The sequence below is a fragment of the Hyperolius riggenbachi genome, chromosome 12, assembly GCF_040937935.1.
Source record: "Hyperolius riggenbachi isolate aHypRig1 chromosome 12, aHypRig1.pri, whole genome shotgun sequence".
NCBI classification, from domain to species: Eukaryota; Metazoa; Chordata; class Amphibia; order Anura; family Hyperoliidae; genus Hyperolius; species Hyperolius riggenbachi.
This window is the reverse complement of record NC_090657.1, coordinates 176,626,210-176,649,296: the sequence shown is the minus strand read 5'-3', so window position 1 is coordinate 176,649,296 and position 23,087 is coordinate 176,626,210. Positions and strand designations below refer to the sequence as shown.

Here is a 23,087-nt window from a genome sequence, read left to right as displayed (position 1 = left end):
AGCATTTCCGCATGCGGAAATGCTTAAAACAGCTGACTTTACCGACCACTTAGCAAAGTCAGCATTCATAAAGGCTCTTTCCGCATGGAAAAATGACACTACCGAGCAGAGTGATAAATCACCGCCTTGTGCGGTGATTATCGGTACAAATGTAGCAAAATGTTCATTCATGAAGATCACCGCAAGCGGTGTGAGGTCGGGAAGTACCGCTCACTCTGATGTGGTGATACCAATGTAAGTGAATGGAGACACACAGACCTCCCAGGCAGCTGCAGCAGAGCGGAACACGGAGAAATGTATCAACTCGGCAGCTTCCGTGTCTCCGCAAGCCTACCGCCTGCCTACCGCCAGCTTAGTTCGGGGAATCTCCGCACTACTTCCGCACATGGATACATCTTTATGAATGCCCACCCAGAAGTCTAAAAATCCGCCAGCGGTGTTTTCCCGCACTGATTCTGTTTACCGACAGCCTGTTCATGAATGATAGCCATTGTGTGAAACAGACCCAGGACCAGGTCCTCCAGCACCCAAGGCTTAGACAACAAAGTGCGCTCCTCCATAAAAAGACCTCAAAAAACAGGATCACTGGATTGCAAATCTGTGGAAAGGAAAATTGCCATAATATCACACAGTATGATATAAAAACAGTTAGGCTGAAGCCACTGTATAAGAATTGCAGCAATAAAACAGAAATGAGAAATAGGCAGTGTAGTAACATGAATTGGCCACTAGAGCGCACTGTAGGAAGGCAGGAGAAATGGCTGATTATTGTTTTAAGCGGTATTGTCACCATAAAAATCAAATTTCAACAGCAACTGGTCTGAGTGTATTAAGTGATAAAGATGCTAATCCTGCATTCAAAACTGTTTCTGCTGTTATGGTTTGGAGTTATCACATACTTTAGGAGCACTGGCCCTAGTGCCAAACAGTGCCAAAAAGCTGAATGCTGGGAGTTCTTTTTATCTATAATATATTCCTCCTCTTCCATTTATTTCCCTGCCTAGCTGATCACTTGTGTTTACAAGCAAGGCTGAGGTGACTCAGTGATTGGATGTGTAAATAAATAAAAAAAGACTCTGGGAGGAAGGCAGCTAATGAATACACAATGAGCAAGAGTCAGGGAGGATATGATGTCAGCATTAGCTTGGCAAGATGGCCACTGCCTAGAATAGGAATTTCTGCTTTTCCTTTGTAAAATTCACAGGAATCATTACGTGGATAGCACAATACATCTGTTATGTAAGTAGAAGTAGTATTTATCTACTTATATATGTGTTTTTTATTTGTAGGTTAGCATGGGTGTCGCTTGTCCTTTAAAGGGAAACTGAAAAGAGAGAGATATGAAGGCTGCCATATTTATTTCCTTTTAATCAATACCAGTTGCCTGGCAGCCCTGCTGATCCTGTGCCTCTAATACTATTAGCCATAGCCCCTGAACAAGCATGCAGCAGATCAGGTGTTTCAGACTTTAAAGTCAGATCTGACAAGACTAGCTGCATGCTTGTTTCTGGTGTTATTCAGATACTACTGCAGAGAAATAGATCAGCAGGGCTGCCAGGCAACTGGAATTGATTAAAAGGAAATAAATATGGCAGCCTCCGTATACCTCTTATTTCAGTTCCCCTTTAAGCTCAAGTCAAGTGATTGCCGATCACAGAACCACGCGGGCTTTCCGATTGTACCGTGTATACTCGTCACCAGCGGCCCGGCTTCACTATATTATCTCCTAAGAGATCCAGGTCCAAGGGTGTCCAAGTGCAGATCTTATATGAGTCCCCCTTAAAAAGTCTAAAGGTTCCCAAACATCTAGTGATTAGGAGAAAGATCTCTCTCTGAACAAATTGGTTGGCTGCCCATACACGGCAGGCCGATTCCCAATCAACTCCAGCATGAAATCTCTTGGGAATTGCCCGCTGTCACCCCAAAAGTTAATTTGACCCCCCCCCCCCTTCCGGTGTTGGGTATTCAAATCTCCCCTGTTCCAGTGCTTCCCTATGGTAGTTGCATAGTTGCCACATGTAGCACGTAGTGCATGTGACATCACACACAAGCGCCTGCCAGCGGAGAAGCAGCAAACGAGACTAGGGGCAGCTGGACAGTTGGGGCAGCTGGAGCAGGTTGTATTTGAATGCACAGACACCGGTGTGGGGGAACATTTACATTTGAGGGGACAGCATCTGGAAGTCTTGATATTGTCTCAATATCGCACACCGTTACCGCTATACACTGGATCAACCACTCCCCCAATCCTCCCCCCCCCCCCCCCCCCCCGAGATTTCCCAGCATGCTGGATCGATACATTCGACCGATATTGGTTAAATCTTTGCTCGAGCATGCTTGTTGCAGCAGTGATTTTCATCTGATTCGATAAAATTATCGAATTGGATGGTTGATAGGGCCACACAATCAATAGATGTATGGCCACGTTTTTCTTCTTTCTGTTCTACATTCTAGATATACAGTATGTGGGCTGTACACCAAGAGCTACACCGCATTGTGACAGCAGAGGGCGCTCAGAACCTAAAAAAGTACCTGCAGTTTCAGAAGAGACTATCATTGCAGCCCCCTGCAGTCATCATTCTGAGACCCTCCAGCCAGCAGCGGTGACCACCTCAAAGCTGGCTGGTCCTGGCCAGCTTTGCAGGCATCGTCGTTGCTGGCTGGAAAGTCTTGGAAGGATAGCTCAGGCACAGGATGATGACAAGGGGCTGCCTGCAAGAAGCCCAAAGTAAGGCCCGGTTCACATTAGCAAAATGAGCCAAAAGGATCCGGTGAGCTGATCCGGTCTCCGCTTCACCGGATCTGGATGGCTCATTACTGAGCCATCCAGATCCGGTTCACATTTGTGAAAATGGATCTGATCAATGATTGATCGGATCCGTTTTCACTCGGCAATACATACCTAATCTTCATAGGCAGCTGGCGGTAGAGGCTTCCTCTTCTTCCGCTGTGACTACACAGCGCGTCATGTTACTAGCCACATGATGCGTCATGTAGCCACATGACGTGGAAGAAGACGGAAGCCTCTACCGCCGGCTGCTACGGAAGATTAGGTATGTATAAACCCTCCCTCATTCACCCGCCCGGCTGCTGCACCCTTCCCTCACCCTCTCGTCGCTAGATTCACAACGGCCCATGCCCCCATCCCCCATGGAACGGTCCATTTCTTCACTAGTGTGAAGAAACGTTCCGTTTCCCATTGCCCCCAATGCTGCTGCATTTTTGTCTGGATCTGTTCCGCTAAGCAGAACGGTCCGGAAAATTAGGGCCTGCAGCAATTTTTGGGTCTGGGGACCAGAACGTATCCGTACCAACGGACGCATGTGAATGGATCCATAGGTTAACATTCGATTTATTCACATCCGTTCCGTTTGTACAGTATACGTTCCGGTTACGTTCCGGAAAAAAATGCTAATGTGAACCGGGCCTAAGTTAATTTTTTTTTTAAAAAAACCTTTCCTTTAAGCAGTTTTCACACCAGGCGGCCCATTCCAGTTACTTGCACGTCAGTTAGTTCTGAGCAGGTGTGGAGACTGTTACATGCACATATGGAATCACGTGTTCTTTTGCATAGAATAAAGTATTTTGTTCCAGCTAACTCCTCCTTTCCGTATCCCGCCTGTCTGTGTGTACATTAAGGCATGTGTAGCGGTACCGGTACTCACAGCTGTCCTCTTCCTCCGTAAACACGCTGGTGACATAGCAGGCGTACACGAAGCCCAACAACTGCAAAACAAGAGCATAGAGTCAGAACCCCCAAATCCTCAAACAGGGGCTTTGTAGCATGGCCAAACAATGTTTTACAATCAGCTGCTTAGGGAGCAGCAGGGGAATTTCACAAAGGCATTTTCGCCTCACCAGTGGCAAATTCCTTAAAGAGAACCCGAGGTGTGTTTAAAGGGAAGGTTCAAGCAAAAAAAAAAAATGAGTTTCACTTACCTGGGGCTTCTACCAGCCCCATGTAGCCATCCTGTGCCCTCGTAGTCACTCACTGCTGCTCCAGTCCCCCACTGGCAGCTTTCTGACCTCGGAGGTCAGGGCCACATTGCATACATTTTTACGCATTCCAGCTAGTGCAGGAACAAAAATTTACGCGTTTCACCACTAACGCGTAAAAATGTATGTGTTAATGATCCTGCACTAGCGGGAATGTGTAAAAATGTACGCAATTTGGCCCTGACCTCCGAGGTCAGAAAGCTGCCAGCGGGGGACTGGAGCAGCAGTGAGTGACTACGAGGGCACAGGATGGCTGCATGGGGCTGGTAGAAGCCCCAGGTAAGTGAATCTCATTTTTTTTTTTTGCTTGGACCTTCCCTTTAAAGAATGTTATCTGCATACAGAGGCTGGATCTGCCTATACAGCCCAGCCTCTGTTGCTATCCCAAACCCCACTAAGGTCCCCCTGCACTCTGCAATCCCTTATAAATAACAGCCGTGCTGTGAGGCTGTGTTTACATCTGTAGTGTCAGTCTCGGCTGCTCCCCCGCCTCCTGCATAGCTCCGGTCCCTGCCCCCGTCCCTTCCCTCCAATCAGCAGGGAGGGAAGGGATGCAGGCGGGGACTGGAGTTCTGCAGGGGGCGGGGAGAGCAGCAGACTGACACTATAGAGATAAACACAGCCAGCTCTGACAAGCTGTTTGTCAGCAGCGTGGCTGTGATTTATGAGGGATTGCAGAGTGCAGGGGGACCTTAGGGGGGTTTGGGATAGCAACAGAGGCTGGGCTGTATAGGCAGATCCAGTCTCTATGCAGATAATATTCTTCAAACCCACCTCGGGTTCTCTTTAATGACATAAAGTGGAGTGCAGTAAATTATTCAAGCTACCCCATTCTACATTAAATATCCTGGTTCCAGCATCAGAGACACTTCCTATATCCATATTTTGTTGTACATTGGTATGTAGCTCCGCCCTCCGACTAAGGCTTAGACTAGGTTGTTTGTTACAGTATATGGGATTCTTCCCCTTCCCGAGCATTCTGGGAGACCAAATATCTTCTCTACTGGCTTTGGAACCATCAGTAAACGAACATTCCGCAGAGATCACCTGACAGATTGCAGTTCAGAATCAGAATCAATTTATTTCGCCAAGTAAGTTTGCACTTACAAGGAATTTGTCTTGCCAGTTGCTTAAAGTGAACCTCCAGACTAAAAATCTACTCAGCAGCACTGAAAAGGCTTGGTGTTTCTTTAACAAGTTCACAGCATCAGAACTTTGTTTTTCTTACCCAAGCCTAATTTTTTGCTGCTTAAAGCTAAGCTCCGCCCCATCAAAGAAAAGTGCCCGGGCATTTTTCTCCTGATGCTGTGCAAAGCATGATGGGATTTCTGATTTTGTTGTTCTCGTTGCCTAGCAGCTGGGAGGGGTGATCAGGACACAGGACAGTTGGAACTGTGTCCCATGCTCCCTGTCACCTTCTTTCAACCAAAAAGATGGCTACCCTCATGAAACCACACACCTTTGCCTGTTCTTTTAAAACAGGGTGGGTAAGAGATTATATTACCTATATATTTTAATTAACATAACTATAGAGAACCTGAGGTGTGTTTAAAGTATGTTATCTGCATAAAGAGGCTGGTTCTGCCTATACAGCCCAGCCTCTGTTGCTATCCCAAACCCCCCAAAGGTCCCCCTGCACTCTTCAATCCCTCATAAATCACAGTGCGGGCTGTGTTTACATCTGTAGTGTCAGTCTCAGCTGCTCCCCTGCCTCCTGCATAGCTCCGGTCCCTGCCCCTGTCCCTTCCCTTTAATCAGCAGGGAAGGAAAGGACTCAGGCGGGGACTGGAGTTCTGCAGGAGGCGGGGAGAGCAGCAGACTGACACTATAGAGATAAACACAGCCCGCTCTGACAAGCTGTGTGTCAGCAGCGTGGCTGTGATTTTATGAGGGATTGCAGAGTGCAGGGGGACCTTAGGGGGGTTTGGGATAGCAACAGAGGCTGGGCTGTTTAGGCAGATCCAGCCTCTGTATGCAGATAACATTCTTCAAACCCACCTCGGGTTCTCTTTAATGACAGTATATTTATTTACCCTGAAGTTCCTCTTTAACCACTTCAGCCTTCAGTCGTTTTTCACCTTATGCATCCGAGCAATTTTCACCCCCCATTTATTCGCCAATAACTTTATCACTACTTATCACAATGAATTCATTTATATCTCTTTTTTTCTGCCACTAATTAGGCTTTCTTTGGGTGGTACATTTTGCTAAGAATTATTTTTTTCTAAATGCATTTTAATGTAAATATTAAGAAAAAAATTGAAAAAAAGAATTATTTCTCAGTTTTTGGCCATTATAGCTTTAAAATAATACATGCTACCATAATTAAAACCCACACATTTTATTTGGCCATTTGTTTGTTGGTTATTACACAATTTAACTTATGTCCCTATCATAATGTATGGCGCCAATATTTTATTTGGAAATAAAGGTGCATTTTTATAGTTTTGCATCCATCACTATTTACAAGCTTATAATTTAAAAAATAATAGTAATATTCCCTCCTCACATGCATAAAAAGTTCAGACCCTTAGGTAACTATGTATGTTTTGTTTTTTTAATTAAAACAAATTATTTGGGTATTTTTGGGAGTGTAGGGTGTAAACAGTTAATTTTAAATGTAATAAATTGTATTTATTTTTTGAAAAATGAATGTAGATGTAGTTTTACTATTTGGCCACAAGATGGCCACAGTCAAAAACATTTTTTTTTTTTTTTAGTCCTATAAGCGAGCTCTCTCCTTTACAGGAAGTGAAGGGAGGACAGAAACTTTTTTTTTCTTCAGAAGGAAGTCGGTGTTTCTAACGGGGACTTAGATCAATGAATGGGGACTGTGACATTATTGTCTGATTTAGATGGCGCCGGACTAGGTAGCCACGGCACACAGGGCTCCGGCCCTTTTTCATTTTTTAACCTTAATTTTGCTCCTTACTCGCAGACCTCGATTGCCAGGTGGCCGGGACATAGACCTGCTCTCGGCTGCTGAGGAATCCGGGACGCCGCACGGCGGGTTCAGATCAGTTGAGGCGCCCGGTACCATCGATGCGTCTCAGGGGGCCTGATGCCACTGATCCACCGGCCGCTGTGTGCGGGCTAGCCGCTCCACTGTTGCTGTGCATGGGGGATGCCCGACGTCTGCAGCCGGGGATCGATGCTGCTGTCCGACCCAAGCAGCCAGATCCCCTCCATCACATGGGCTGCAGTGCCCCTGTTGCTAGGAGTCCAGGACGCAACCAGATCGGAGCACAAGGGACACCACACAAGCTGAGGAGGCCTGATCTCCGCCACCGCAGCCACCATGGGAGCACGGCTCCTCCGTCGCGACTACCGAGGGCCTGATGCCGCCGCCCACAGTCGCAGAAGAGGAGATGCCATCGCTCATCCGGATGGAGCTGCTGCACCCTGCTTGCCAACAGCCTGGCCGCACAGCTGGGGAGGACTCTTCATCGGCTGGCCACCTCCGGAGCTGCACAGCTTCGTGTAGCTGTCCCAGTATCGGCTAGAGCCGCGTCCCACGTGGCCCAAACGTCCGCATCAGGACACCGCCGCTGCTGCTACCGGGGAAGGCAGGGAGTGACCTCCGGCACACGCAAGTCTGTCCCAGCCCCTCATGCAGGCTGGGGTGAGGCCAGATCCCTGCTGGTGCTCCGACTGTGTCTGTCTGCAGGGCAGACCTACCACATGCGAACATTGTGCCTCCGGGCCTCTTTCCCCTGCTGCCAATGTTACTTCTGCTGGCCAGGTGAGCCGAGGTAGCCAGCCCACCGCCATCTTGGCCCCTAATAAACCCGGTCCTCCACCGCTGAATTTGCTGGGGTAGTACCCTGCCCCCTGACCCAGCTCCACTAGCCTTCCCAACTGCATAGACCTGTGCAGCTCCGGCTCCACTGCGGGCCAGCCACCTTGGTCCCTACATGGGTCAGCAAATTGCTGTGGCATCTCGTGCTGGCATCGGAAGGTCCTTCCACATGATGTTTGATGCCGGACCTAGCAGCCACAGACCCATCACAGCCACAAAGCCAGTCATCAGGGACACCAACCGGCCAGGTTTACACTGCAATCCCAAGGGGTCTCACTCTCACTGCTCTCACCTTCTGTCTCTTAGCTTATCCTCTCGCCCTTTCCTCTTCTCTCTCTCTCTCTCCCCAGGATAGACTGTGGGGCATCTGATTCAAAGTATCGCTGCAGAAGCGTTTTGAGTGCCTAGATGGCAGCGGATTTTCCCTGGTCCTTTCTCCTGGGTCCATCTTTCTACAGTTTCTCTACCTATGCTTCACTCTATAATCTATGCCTATATAAGCTTGAACCTACTGTAGGTATCTATTGTATCCGCAGACGCTGTATGTATCTACTGTGTATCAAATGTACCTACTGTATGCCACATGTACTTTTTTTTTTGTTACTGTACCATCTCCGACCCTGTTTGTGCCAAAATCAATTCCGGGTACAACTCACGTTGTACTTGGCGAAATAAATGGATTCTGATTCTGATTCTGATGTGACTAGATTAGCTGCATGCTTGATTCTGGTGTGATTCAGACACTACTGCAGCCACATAGATCAGCAGCACAGCCAGGCAACTGGTATTGTTTAAAAGCAAATAAATATGGCAGCCTCCATATACCTCGCATTACAGTTGTCCTTTTAAAATTGAATCATGGATTGCTACCTTCAAGCTGATCACAGCTGCATGACAGTGAAATTGCACACAGAAACCCACGTACGCAACACTTACTGTACTGAGTATTCCATCTACCCTCTTTCCCTGAAACTAATGCTTCATACATACTTGAGATAAAAGTCTTTGGAAAAGGCAAGATCACAGACCAATTTTACCCCTTTCCATGTAGTATGAGAGCCATACTCTACACAGTCTATTCTATGGAGCTGCACTCCCCATCAGATAAAATCTTTGCAAGATGCTGCACACAAAGATGCCCGTACACACTCAAAAGATCATTATCTGCAAAAGATCTGTTCCTGCAAAATATCCATTCCTGCAAAATGCATTCATAGTCTATGAGATCTGCAGATCATCATACACACTTGGTTTAACAGACTTCATCTGCATATCTGGCAATCATCTGCAGATCTGAAAATCCATCCTGGTGGATCTGATCTGCAGATGATCTGCAAATGATTGTCTGTTAAACCAAGTGTGTATGATGATCTGCAGATCTCATAGACTATGGGCTTGATTCACAAAGCGGTGCTAACCTACTTAGCACGTCTAAAGTCTTTAGACGCGCTAACCAGGGTGCTAAGTAGGTTAGCACCGGATTTCTCAATCAGATCGCGCGCTAACTTTGCACGCGTAAAGTTTTACGCGCGCAAAGTTTTACGCGCGATAAGTCCCATAGGCTTTAATGGGCACTTCGCGCGGTGCGCCCTGCGCTCTGTGCAGTACGCGCGTAAAGTTTTACGCGCATAAAGTTTTGCGCGTGTAAAGTTTTATGCGCGAAAAGCTTGTTTAGACGTGCTAAGGGGGTTTTCACAGGCGTGCTAACAGTTAGCACCGCTTTGTAAATCAAGCCCTATGAATGCATTTTGCAGGAATGGATATTTTGCAGGAACAGATCTTTTGCAGATAATGATCTTTTGTGTCTGTACGGGCATCTTTGTGTGCAGCATCTTGCAAAGATTTTATCTGATGGGGAGTGCAGCTCCATAGAATAGACTGTGTAGAGTATGGCTCTCATACTACATGAAGCACAGACTAACCAGCAAGCTCATGGTGACCCAGAACTCATTGGGGTGTGTAAGGGACTACAATGGTCCTAAAAGCCCCCTTACTAAGATGTTAAGAAAAACAAAAGTTTGCTTTCCTAAAACAGAAAGAATTTGCGATAATTCAGGTTGGAGTGAGCTCGAGCTCACTCCAACCTGAATTATCGCAAATTCTTAACATCTTAGTAAGGGGGCTTTTAGGACCATTGTAGTCCCTTACACACCCCAATGAGTTCTGGGTCACCATGAGCTTGCTGGTTAGTCTGTGCCTCTCGGATTTACAAGCCCTACTCCATAGAGCCAAATTAATCCATGCCATGCACTGATGAGGATCAAACAATCCGAAACAGTCTGTATGCATGTTGGATTATTATGGCTCTGTACATATTAACAAGCTGACACATCATTGCATTCCAGCGGTACTGGAGGTGTGTTTAGCTTCTAAGGGTACAATGGTTAATTTGCATATATTCAGCAGTGGTGCATGGGAGACATCTCGAGCTCACTCCAACCTGAATTATCGCAAATTCTTTCTGTTTTAGGAAAGCAAACTTTTGTTTTTCTTATACTACATGAAGGGTGGTAAGATTGGTCTGTGATCTTGCCTTTTCCAAAGACTTCTATCTCAAGTGTGTATGAAGCATAAGACATCCCCCGTAAGTAATCCCTAGCAAGAATTTAGAGCATGCTCAAAAAATAAGCCCTACTCCGATAGTAAGCCCTAGTGGCAGTAAGGGGAAAAAGTATGGTAACTTGTGTTATTACTGGAGCCTAGGAACACAAGTTGCCATACTTCTTTGGTTTCAAAAGGTTTTTATTGTGACAGCATAGAAAAATAAGCAGACATTGTGCCCCAAATAAGGTTAGCATGGGGTACAATCATAACAAATGTACACATAAGAACATATCAATCAAATAAAAACAATACAATAAAAGAGAATAAACAAAAAGATCAGAACATTTTTGTGGTTACACTCAAAGAATATTAGCCAAGTTAAGCTTGCGGACCTATGACTTAATAATACATGCAAAGTGGCATGTGTGTGGACAATCAAGAGAAGTAAATCAAGTAATAAAGGCCCTGAGCATCAGCATATTCTATCCATGGATCCCAAGTTTCCTGAAACTGATCCATACGGGCATATGTAATTGCTAGCATCCGTTCACTAATCATGAGTCTATGGATCCTTTGGATCACAGGATCAAGCACCAGTCCAGGTTGTCGCCATTGTGAGGCTAAGTATGATTTAGACGCCATCATGGCCGGCCTTTGACCTGAGTGACTGAAGCGGTCGCTCAGTGCGCCACCTCTCAAGGGCGCATGTGCACAGGACAGTGTCGCCCTCGCCTCCCCGCTGTCTCTCCCTGCCTCCGATCCATCTGTAATTAGAGCGGGCTACAAGAAAATGCTTCTCGATGTCCACAAATGTGGACATCGGCGGCCATTTTCTTGTAGTCCTGCTCTAACTACAGATGGAGCAGAGGCAGGGAGAGAAGAGTGACGTCAGCGCTGGAATGCAGAAGTCAGGTGAGTCATTTCCACCCGCTGCCACAGAAGGGGGGAGGGGGGACTGGGGGCAACTATACTACCCATACAGGGCAAATATACTACCTACACTGGGGGCAACTATACTATCTATACTGGGGGCAACTATGCTACCTATATGGGGGAAACTATACAATGTATACTGGAGGCAACTATACTAGCTACCTATATGGGGCAACTATACTACCTATACTGGGGGCAACTACATCAGCTACCTAAAGTGGGGTAACAATACTAGCTACCTTTACTGGGGCAACTCTACTAGCTACATATACTGGGGCAACTATACTAGCTACCTATACTGGGGCAACTATACTGGATACCTATACTGGGGACAACTATTCAACCTACACTGAGGGCAACTATACTAGCTACCTATACTGGGGCAACTATACTACCTATACTGGAGGCAACAATACTAGCTACCTATACTGTTGCAACTATACTAGCTACCTTTACTGTGGTAGCTATACTATCTATGCTTGGCTACCTATACTGAGGGCACCTACACCTGACTTTTTATACTAGGGGCACCTATGCCTGGTCACCTTTACAGAGGGCACCTACACCTGACTTCATATTTTGGGGGCACCTATAGCTGTCTATCTATACTGAGGGGAGGGCACCTACACCTAACTTCCTATACTGGGGGCACCTATGCTTGGCTACCTATATTGAAGACACCTACATATGAAATCCTATACTTAGGACACCTATACCTGACTATCTTCAAAAAGGTTAGGAACCAATGTCATAGGAGATATCTCAGGAGAAAATGTGAGTTGCATATGGGAATGTGTGTGTGTGTGTGCGCGCGCGCAAATAGAATGAAAGGGGGGGGGGGGCACCAAAATCAGGTTTCGCTCAGGGCGCTGTGAAACCTAAGGCCAGCCCTGGACGCCATAGCAATAAATTGGATAAACGATGGGTAGGAAATTTTGTAGAGGGTCTCTTGTAGGCCAGTAGAAGGATAGCTGGGTGTTTGGCAAAGGGGCGCTTAGTAACTTTAGTTATAAGGATAGCAATCTTATTCCAGAAGGAGGTTGCTTTAGGGCAGGTCACCAGATATGATAAAAGGAGCCATCCGTGGAGCAGCCTCTAAAGCAAGATTTGCTATTTGTAGAGGAGATTGTATGCAGTCTGACTGAAGTCTGATATGCTCGGTGAAGCAATTTAGCATTAGTTTCAATCGTAAAGTAGGACCGGCTTCCCATAAATAAAGTTTCAAAACATGAGGACCAGGAAAGGGGGGTATATGAGGGCGGTAAGTCTGCTCCCAAAGTGGACAAAGAAGTTGCCGTACTGCTTACCCATAGGCTGAAGCTTGGGGACACAGCGGCATGGAGCTGGAGGATAGAAGAGGATGCAAGGGGATATCAGAAGACACAGAGACAGCAGAGGTCACAAGGAGCGGGGATAGAAAGGGGCCCCGGGAGGACACTAAAGGTAGAGGGGGGACACGGGCGCTCAAGAGGTGGATCCAGCAGTGGAAGAGGCGGCACAGTGGGGAAGGCAGGAGGACATACAGCACGGGAACTTGTGTGTTCATAGAAACATAAGCCCTCCCCTGAAAATAATCCCTAGCACATTACTCGTGCAAGAATTAATATAAGACACTGTCTTATTTTCAGAGAAACATGGGAATGATATACAGTACAGATATGCCAGCAGTACATGCCTGCTCCCCCCCCCCCCCCCTCTAAATTCCTGGCCAGGCACAGCTGGATGTTAGGATGACAGGGGATTGGCTGCGGAATGTTTTGGTATCAGGAGGTGTCAGGGAGGGGCCTCCTGTGCAGTCACAGTGGGGGACAGAGAGGTCACAGGCATCTGGGACAGTCACAGTGGAGGACAGAGAGGTCACAGGCACCTGGGACAGTATGCATAGTGCGATACTTACAGGAACCTCCTCTCTGAAGAGCACACTGCCTACAATAACATTTTTCCTAACACTCTACATGTTTTCTCTATAAATAAACGGCGTAGTTCTGGCAGCATCCCATGCCTGAGTCAGCCTTCAGGAGAAATAGGCTTGCCTCCCACCAGTTCTGTCTGAACTATGTGAAGAAACACCATTATAATTAGAGATGGTGGCAGCATTTTACTGCTTGTGAGAAAATGTGACTATTGGTTCGATTCACAAAGCCTTTCTCTTGAATTATCTCACTTTCTCTCCCGAGTTATCTCCTAGGAGATCATTTTCCTATTCTCTTTACCATAACTTTAAAGCATTTTACAAATGAAAAAGTATCTGAAAGTTGGGGAAAAAGTACTATATAACTTATTCTGAGCATTTTCTTGATGGCTGTTGCTAGTGGTTTAAAAGGCATTTTATGACAAAGTGTGAAAAGAGAAAAAGTGAATTGCCTATCTGTTCATCTGTTATTTCTCTTCATCTGTTTATCACATGCATTAGCTCCCCTTTCAGGTGGCCATACAGCTATAGATATGGCGGCCGAGCTACCATCCGATTCAATAATAATCAAATCGGATGAAAAACGGTTCTGCGAAAAGCATGAACGATCGATGATGCAACAATGCATCAATTGATTGGGCATGCTGGAAGATCTCAGAGTCCAGCTGGATTAGATGCACAGCGGTAACAGCATACTATAATGAACATAGAACGTGACATCACACATGTGTCCCACATGCAATGCACCAGCAACTATGTGGGGCCTTAATCTGGAAGAGGATTGCGGACACAATGGAAGGTAAAGTATAACTGCCAGGGGCATCGGGAGCGGGGGGAGGTGGAACATGCACATATATGCGTACCTTTTCAGTTAGGGGGAAAATAAGTAACGTGAAATAATCCATAGGAAAAGCTTTGTGAGCCAACCTCATCATGAAAAAAACCCCCAGAGACTACAACTCTTGCCTTCAATTGGTCCATTTCCAACCTGATGAATTTGCATAGGATTAGCATAATATTTGCATCAACTCAGAATGATTACCATCTGTAACGATCGGTGTAAAGCTGGCCACTAACGGTCCAATTTCTAGCAAAAAATCGTTTGAGCGATCAGAAATTCTGATCGGATTGGTTGTAAATAATCTCCATTGGTGGACACAATCGATTATGAACGAGTGAAAAAAATGTCGCCCGAATGAATTTTCGTCGAACGAAAATTTGGATTTTCTTGGTGGTCGTGATAGATAGGAAGCAATGATTGGTTAGTTGATGGTGTAGTGAACGATTTTTCATCCGATCAGAATTTCTGATCGCTCGAACGATTTTTCGCTAGAAATTGGACCATTAGTTGCCAGCTTTACACAGAGAGGGTCTGATTACCGGTGATCTGCAGTATCACCGAGAATGCAGAATATACCCGATTATTGATGATCTGCAGTATCACCGATAATCAGATATATCTACTAACCTCTGGACACCAAGATAACAAGTGAGTGTTTAGATGCAACAGTATACTTTGAGTACTTCTCCAAAAGTAGGTTCCTTCCTCTAGCCTAGACTCTCCAGGGGGGAGGAGCTAGGTTGAAGGGAGGAAGGACAGAGCGTGAGTGACACCCAAGAGAAAGGGTGACACTAACAGGTCTGGGAACTGCCTCTAACAGTAAGGCTAGTTCTCGAGGTCGGGCAAGCCAGGTTGTTATCACACAGACAGATAAGGTACAGATTCAGAAGGCCAATACAGAGTCCAGGAACGAGCAAAGATTGGCAACAGGGTGACAGAAATAGCAAAGTACAGAATCTGAGTTCAGAGGAGTGGTCGGACAGGCAAAGGGTCATAACAAATAATACAGTTCAATATTCCTAAAGCTAAGGTGTGAGTTCAGGGCCGGATTTGTACTTTTTACCGCCCTAGGCCGACTTTACCGTCTGTATGTGCGTTATCTCTGTGTGCCCCAATGAGAATTCCCTTACTTTCCATCATTGGTTTCACAGACAATAGCTATTTTAGTAATATGCATATAGATTATAAGTTATGTTTTCCTTAAGAACTTTTATGTTATGCTTGCCAGTTGCCATTTCGTTAATGATGGACCCAGTTAGGCTGATGTGTACCTGCAGCATAGAGCTTACAGGTCTTGCTGGAATGACACAAGTACAGCACAGAGAGTTCAAAGGTTAAAGCTGTCCTTGTAGATAGGGATGGCTGCATAGGACAGCTTTACTGCCCCTCAATGAGCCGCCCCTATATTTCTAGTGCCCTAGGCCATGGCCTATGTGGCCTTGCCAGAAATCCGGCCCTGTGTGAGTTCCTTGATCGTCAACACCTTTGGAAACTATGCTAGAACACAGATACAGACAATGGGCTTGATTCACAAAAGGGTGCTAACTGTTAGCATGGCCGTTTTCACACAAATTTTTGCATTGCGCGCGATCGTGAATTTTCGCGCGAAATGATAACGTTTTTCGCTCGCAAACGCGAATTTTACCGCAAAATCGATATCGTTTTCGCGCAAAAATCGCGTTTGCACGCGAAAACGTTATCGTTTAGCGCGAAAATTCGCGATCGCGCGCAATGCGAAAATTCGCGCGAAGACGGCCGTGCTAACAGTTACCACCCTTTTGTGAATCAAGCCCAAGGTCTGAGTGCTACCACGTAGTGATCGCAACGGCAGACAACCAGAGAATGACCAGCACCCAGTATATATAGCAAAGCGCTCTCCAGCGCCTCCCCTAAGTGCTGGACCAATGGCAGGTGGTGAAAATGTCAGCTGACCCGCCTGGTCAGCTGACCCTTTTCTGGCTGTCATATAAGCTCTGCCTCTCAGCGCGCGCGCGCATCCTTCTGAACCTGTGTGGACTAGCAGTCCCAGCCACACCAGACATGTCTTGTACTGTGACCACTGACTCAGGCGCGGAGACCGCCGCCCCGCTCTCTACGCGAGCGGCGGTTTCCCCGCGTCCAGCCGCAATGCCAGCTGCTATGTCATGCGTACAATCCGCCGCCTCCAATGCAAACTCCACCGCTCTGCCCATGCGGCGGTTTCTTCGCACTTTGCCGCCATGTTAGACGCGGAAACAGCCGCCTTACTCTGAGCCCTTGCGGCGGCTTTTCCGCGTTTCCTCACACCATCCCTACGTATGTAGCAACATCCAGCACACGCAGGGATTGTCAGCGAGATGCTGGTAGCTGTCAATAGATTTTGTAGAATGTGTGTTAATGTAGGCAGGGGGCAATTGGACCAATCAAAAGCATCAGCTCTTGTGTTTCATTGGTTCATGAAATGAACTTAAAATTTGCACCAAACCCAAAATTATTACAATCTTGTTGACTGTCTGGAAAAAAAAAACCCCAGACACAGTATATATTCCCTTAGCAATAATTGTCCCACCTCAAAGCACAATCTTCACAGTGACAGATAAACAAAAAAATACAAATTCTAGAATTGAGATGTAATAATTGCTATAAGCAACCAGAATAATTTCAGGGTACGTTGAAATAGTTTGAGAAAAGTCCTGAAGAATTTTGTGAACATATCAGCTCCAGGGAGTTCAATAGATAGCTTCTGATGCATTTTGTGGCCAAAGTCCTCCTTCCTCAGGAGGCCTGTGTGCAGTAGGTCAGCGTCACCCAATTTCCTTTTACTGGTGGTTGTTGGAGACAAGGAATGAGAGACAGGCAGGCAAACTTGATAGGGGATCTAAAACGCCCCTTGAAGTTCCCGCAGTGTGTTGTCACTCATGCATTACCCCCTTCCTCCCTCTGCGTCTGCGATCATTCCAAAACTGCTGCCCAAAACAGTATGGCCAGTGCATTAAGTGTTAAAGGTTTAAGGGCACCCGAAATAAAAAGTATATGGAGACTGCTATATTTATTTCCTTTTAAGCAATACCAGTTGCCTGGCTGTCCTGCTGATCCTCTACCTCTAATACTTTTAGCCACATACCTCTTCCTACAGTTGTCCTTTAATGCCTCGTACCCACAAGGCGATATTTGCGGTGATGTTACCCGACGTCGGGGACTATCGTTTAACATGATCATACTCAAACACAGCTGATCGGATCATTAAAATCCCCAACGACTCTGCACAAAGTACTGCGATCACTAACTTCCCGTTCGCACCCGTCGTATAGTCGCGTGACGTTGCGAGCAGGAAGTGGCGTCGCTTGACGGCGGTCGTCAGGGGGTGCCGCCGTACCCGTCAGGTGATGAGTACGTAGCTTAAGTCCACTGTGTACCTGAAGCTGATCTGGTTTCTATACATATATCAGAAAACTTTGGAAAGAGGTTATAGATTCCCTCTAAGCCCCCTAGGAACCAGTTCTGGCCGGTCTCCTGTTTCTGTGCATTGTTTCCTGATCCTCTTTGTAGAAAGCAGTCGATATACATTTTCTCTGAAATCCGCCAATTAGAAAACATGCTTCAAACGGCCCTTTGTTCCTGCTCTGTCAATGCCGGGCCTGTTGAATTATTCACAGACTAATGATCCAAAAAGTCTGCCTGCGTCTGTGCGGCATTGTCCCCCTTGCCAGGGTTTTTGTGCTGCCACCTCCCTCACCTTCTTTTGGGGACACTTGGGGTGGGGAACAGAAAATGATGTCGTCTCCCAGCGCAGGGAACCCATGACAAGCGACAGATGACTGTCTATGGATAGTAATTAACCTCTTCAGCCCCACAGTGGCCAAAACCTCATGCATCCGAGCAACGTTCACCTCCCATTCAATCGCCAATAACTTTATCATTACTTATCACAATGAATTGATCTATATCTCGTTTTTTCTGCCACTAATTATGCTTTCTTTGGGTGGTACATTTTGCTAAGAATTATTTTTCTCTAAATCCATTTTAACAGGAAGATTAACAGGCCATATTCCTCTGATCTGTGCTGCGTGGGCTCTCCAGCCCGCAGCACAGATCGTGTGAAAGGCAGGGTGATCAGACTCCCCCCCCCCTTTTTTTCCCCACTAGGGGGATGTCCTGCTGGGGGGGTCTGATCGCCGCCGCTCTGTGTGGCCGAGCAGGGGGGGGGGGGGCTCCTCGAAGCCCCCCTCCGCAGCGATCTTCCACCTCGCTCCCTTTCCCTCCCTCCCCTCCTTCCCCTGGGCAGCACAGGACGGCGATGCGTCCTGCACCGCTTCTGATAGGCTTCAGCCTATCAGATGCCGGCGATCCCCGGCCAATCAGAGGCCGGAGATCGCCGATCTCCTTTATGGTGCTACTGCGCAACACTGTATGGATGTAAACACAGGGGATTTCTTCCCCGCGTGTTTACATTTAGCCTGTGAGCCGCGATCGGAGGCTCGCAGGCTGTTCACAGAGACACCCTCCGTGAACTGATATGGAATGGCCACTCGAACAAAAAACGCTAGATCAGAGCGGTTTTCCAGGCGTTTTTGTTACAGAAGCTGTTCAGTAACAGCTTTACTGTAACAATATTTGTAATCTGCTACACAAAAATGATCCAAAAAACGCTAGCCATGTTTAGAAAACCTCTCTATACATGCCTAGAATCGCTCTGAAATCTGCTTCAAAAACCTCTAGCGTTTTGCAAATCGGCTACAGGTTTTTGGTGTGCACTAGGCCTAAATCATTTATATTTAAATGAAGTACTTCTTGTATTGCATTATTTTCGCTGGAGTTCCTCTTTAAGGACTGGAATGATAAGATAACACCCTCCTTGTGAAAACGTATCACTACACCTCAATAAGGCAAGCTTCTTTAGTGGATTAACACTTAAAATACCGACCTTCTTTATTATCACTCTTAGTGAATTGGGCCCATAGTCCGACACGGAGCATAATGGCTGCCACTAGGGGTGCTGCTGTCGGAAGTAATCCAACATGGTGTCAGCCCCTTCAGATAAAATTGTTGGACTTACAAACTGGGAACAATTAGCTTGGGTCTATAAATCAAGAAATGAACAATTTATTCTACACCCTTCAGTCTACAGAAATGTCCACTACTTCCTATCAAGCAATGCAGGGTGGAGCTACAGCACCTGACCTGATGCCGGTCCTGCCCTCCATGAATGGGGGTCACCCGCAGAGGGCGGAGACTGAGATGTAAAGGAACGCATACGTACCGCCAGTAGGATCTGTGTGGCGCTGTGTAAGACTTCGATGTACTGGTATTCTATGGCGCATCCGATCACTGACACGTAGGAGTGGCTCTCCAGCCCAGCCACGCCCGCCACTGGTGCCTCCTTCCTCACGCAGCCAGGCCCATGCTCGCTCCACCACGACTGGTGCTCCGACACGTGGAACGTCAGAAGATCGCTCTCCTGAGAACAACAAACACAATGACCAGACTGTGTGATAGGGGTGTGTGATCATCCCCCCCCAGGTGACTAATCCATATATATTGCAACAAATCAAATGAATTACTTATCAGGTACACACCATGCAATTTTCACCGCAGATTCTATTCGAGCGAGTGATCAGATTAATATTCAGATCAGAAATTGATTGGATATAGAAGAAAGCTAACATGTGTATGTTAGCTTTCTTCTATATCCGATCAATGCCAGATCTGAATATTAATCTTTCCACTCGGTCGAATAGGATCTGAGGTGAAAATTGAGCATGCTGATCTCTGCTACCCCCAGAATGTACAGTATAAGCTGTTACTTTGTGCCTGTACTGATAGAAAACTAGCTGCAGTGTGTGCTGATCTCTGCTACCCCCAGAATGTACAATATAAGCTGTTACTTTGTGCCTGTACTGATAGAAAACTAGCTGCAGTGTGTGCTGATCTCTGCTACCCCCAGTATGTACAGTATAAGCTGTTACATTGTGCCTGTACTGATAGTAAACTAGATGCAGTGTGTGCTGATCTCTGCTACCTCCAGTATGTACACTATAATTTGTTACTCTGTGCCTGTACTGATAGTAATCTAATTGCAGTGTGTGCTGATCTCTGTTACCCCCACTATGTACAGTATAGGCTGTTACATTGTGCCTGTACTGATAGTAAACTAGCTGCAGTGTGTGCTGATCTCTGTTACCCCCACTATGTACAGTATAGGCTGTTACAGTGTGTGTCTATATTGATAGGAAACGTTCAATGTGTGAAACAAGCACTGCAGCAGCTGCATTTGTTTGGCTGTGTTACAAACTGCCTGCAAACAAAGGAATTTTTGCACATCATAGATATCTAATGCTGATCCTTGTTTGAAAAAAAAATGCAAGTTCTAAAATGTTCTCACTGCTTCTCAAAGTGCTCCTCCTCATCTACCTGGACTGATTGTGAATAGTGCATTACCTATCATTCCTGTGCAGAATTTAGCAACACTTCAGTAAAGACCGACTACTGGCTAAGTAACCAGAAGTCATTTTTGTGTGCAGTAAATAATGACATGTCTGTTTTCTAAAACAAGGCTAAAATAAAACCATACTACTTTATTTATCAGGAACTTATTTTAAGACATTTTATTGAGGCTAGGTGCACACATAGCAGAAACGCTAGCGTTGCATAAAATGCTGCGTTTTATGCACCAATGTTACTCAATGGGCCGCATAAAAAAACGCATGGGTATGTGTCTGTACTTTGGCGTTTTTATTGCTACTTTTGTTACATATTATACATGAACACATCAAAAACGCACATAAATCAATGGAAACGCAATGTATTGCTTTTTGTATGCATTTTTTATGCTTTTTTTTTTAAATAAAGATTTTTGATGTATTTCCGCTTCCTGTTGTCATCCTAGTGATTTGCATAAATGTAAATATAAAACGCATACAATACGCATATGGGTTTTATATATGTGAATCACAAACGCATTAAAATGCAAACGTACCAAATAAAATCAGCAAAAAAACGCACACAACATTAACATAAAACGCAGACTTTCACGTTATGTTATGTGTGCACCCAACCTGAAAGATATATACAAGTACAGTTAATTAACACTTTAAAGGGCCACAACAAACTTAAATTTACCATTTGATAGCTTGGTGAGCCAGCTCTATGGGCAGGGCTGCTGTTGCCTGGTGCAGTAGTCACATGATGATCAAAGTACAAGGGGCAGGGCTCAGACTAAGCTCTTTGATAAGATTGCAGGCTATAGTAGGGGCAGTCTGTGCAACAGGAAGTGCTGGTAACTGTTAATAATGGGTTTTTCTAGCATTCTGTGTGATATCTGGCTTCTACACAGATAGGACAAGCTCTGGCATTGGGTGAGAGGATTTGTAATGCAATATTATCTGATATTGGTGTTCTTGGATTCTCACATTGTCCTATACAAACGAGTTACCATAGCCCCGCAGGATATTTTCGGCCGCTCGGAGAGTAATCTTTGCGTACACTAATGGGCTGTGGAATGATATTGCTCTCTTACGTGTGTAATATTCAGGTTGACCTTTTTCAGACTGTGTTCTTTTGCTCTCATTGACATTCACATAGTGATGTTTAATATCACTAAGGGATGTAATGTAATTTTATCTGATCTCTTTCGGGGACTCGGATGTGAGATTAAAACAAAAAGATATAAAGTCAGAAGAATATGGAGGCTGCCATTAGTGAGGCTGGTCTCCTAGCTGCAGACCATTATGGGACTACATGTCAGGATATCCTAGTGCTGCCATACATGGGTCAGTAGTGGTGTGATCTGTTAAGAAATCCATCCTCCCAGTTGGAAAGTGATCAGGCAGCTGTTGCATTGCAATATGGAAATTGGTGCATTACTTAAGGGGGTGATTGCTGCATTTCCTGTGAGGGTGGATTGCTGTATTTTGTATTGGAGTTGATTGGGGGATTTTATATGTGCAGTTATTGTTACATTACAAATGTAAAGTGATTGTTGTATTACATATGTGAGGGTGATTGCTGCATTACATATGTGGGGTGATGGCTGTATTTGGCAGGTGGGGGTGATTCCTGCATTTCATATGTGGGGTAATTGCTGCATTTTATATGTGGGGATTGGTTGTTGCATTAAATATGTGGGGGTGATTGTTGCATTACATATGTGAGAGTCATTATTTCATTTCATATGTGGGGTGATTGCTGCATTTTACATAAGGGGTGGTTGCTGCATTAATTATGTGGAGATGATTGCTGAATTACACATGTAGGAGTGATTGCTGCATTTCATAAGTGGGGTGATTGCTGCATTTCATATATGGGGGGAATGCTAGTGGTGTCCATCACGTCCTGTAAAACATTAGAGGGACAATGGGGGATGGGGGGGGGCATCACAAGGCCAATTCCAATAAGATTTCATGCTAAAACCAATCAGGAATTGGTGCGGTGTATGGGCAGCTGACTGATCGCTCTCTAATCAGATTCGACCAGAGAGAGATTTGTCTCTTTGTCAAATCTGCCCATCATCGCTAGATGTATGGCTACTTTTACTGTTAATGTAATCATTTGTTAAGTTAACCAGAGGGCTCTCCTATATTTTCCGAGATGCAAACTTTAGAGTTGCTTCATGGATCCAGTACTCTGGTGTCTCATAAGGTAGATGTATGTCATTGTGTGTGAATGGGCAGAAAGCACTGTGTGTTTGTGTTATATGTACCTGTAGCCGTGACGTGGGACTGCCGGGGTGGGGGGGTTGGAGCTCTGACAGGTGTCTCTATACAGCGTGGAATGCTAACAGCTGGTGGCCGTTTGCCGGAGGACATTATTCAGGAACACCCTGTGACAGCCAGCATGTGCAGCGTGCTCAGGAGACAGCTGATAACACGTGCGCAGCGGATGTAAAGCGTGAATTTGCTGGCTGCTCACAACACATGCAATATACATGACAGGCATTCATGTAACCTACAGCACAGTCACGCTAAACATGCAATATACATTACAAGGAATCCGTGAAACATGATAGATGTGTAATATGCATATAAGGAAATGGACGCTCAGCCAGAACTATCGCTGGTGATTGCTTTGGCTGACAGTCTGTCAGC

General features: G+C 45.8%; 1 protein-coding gene across 2 annotated transcripts in view; it reads right to left on the bottom strand.

The window, feature by feature from the left end:
• The window catches only part of NKAIN4 (sodium/potassium transporting ATPase interacting 4), a 120,872-nt gene that overhangs the window by 10,484 nt on the left and 87,301 nt on the right, over positions 1–23,087 (bottom strand). For both annotated transcript variants that reach the window (XM_068264239.1, XM_068264240.1), the window contains exons 4-5: positions 19,265–19,462; positions 3,666–3,726 (exon numbers count right to left, since the gene is read on the bottom strand). In XM_068264239.1, coding sequence (XP_068120340.1) covers positions 3,666–3,726; positions 19,265–19,462 — 259 coding nt within the window. The remainder of the gene's footprint in view (positions 1–3,665; positions 3,727–19,264; positions 19,463–23,087) is intronic.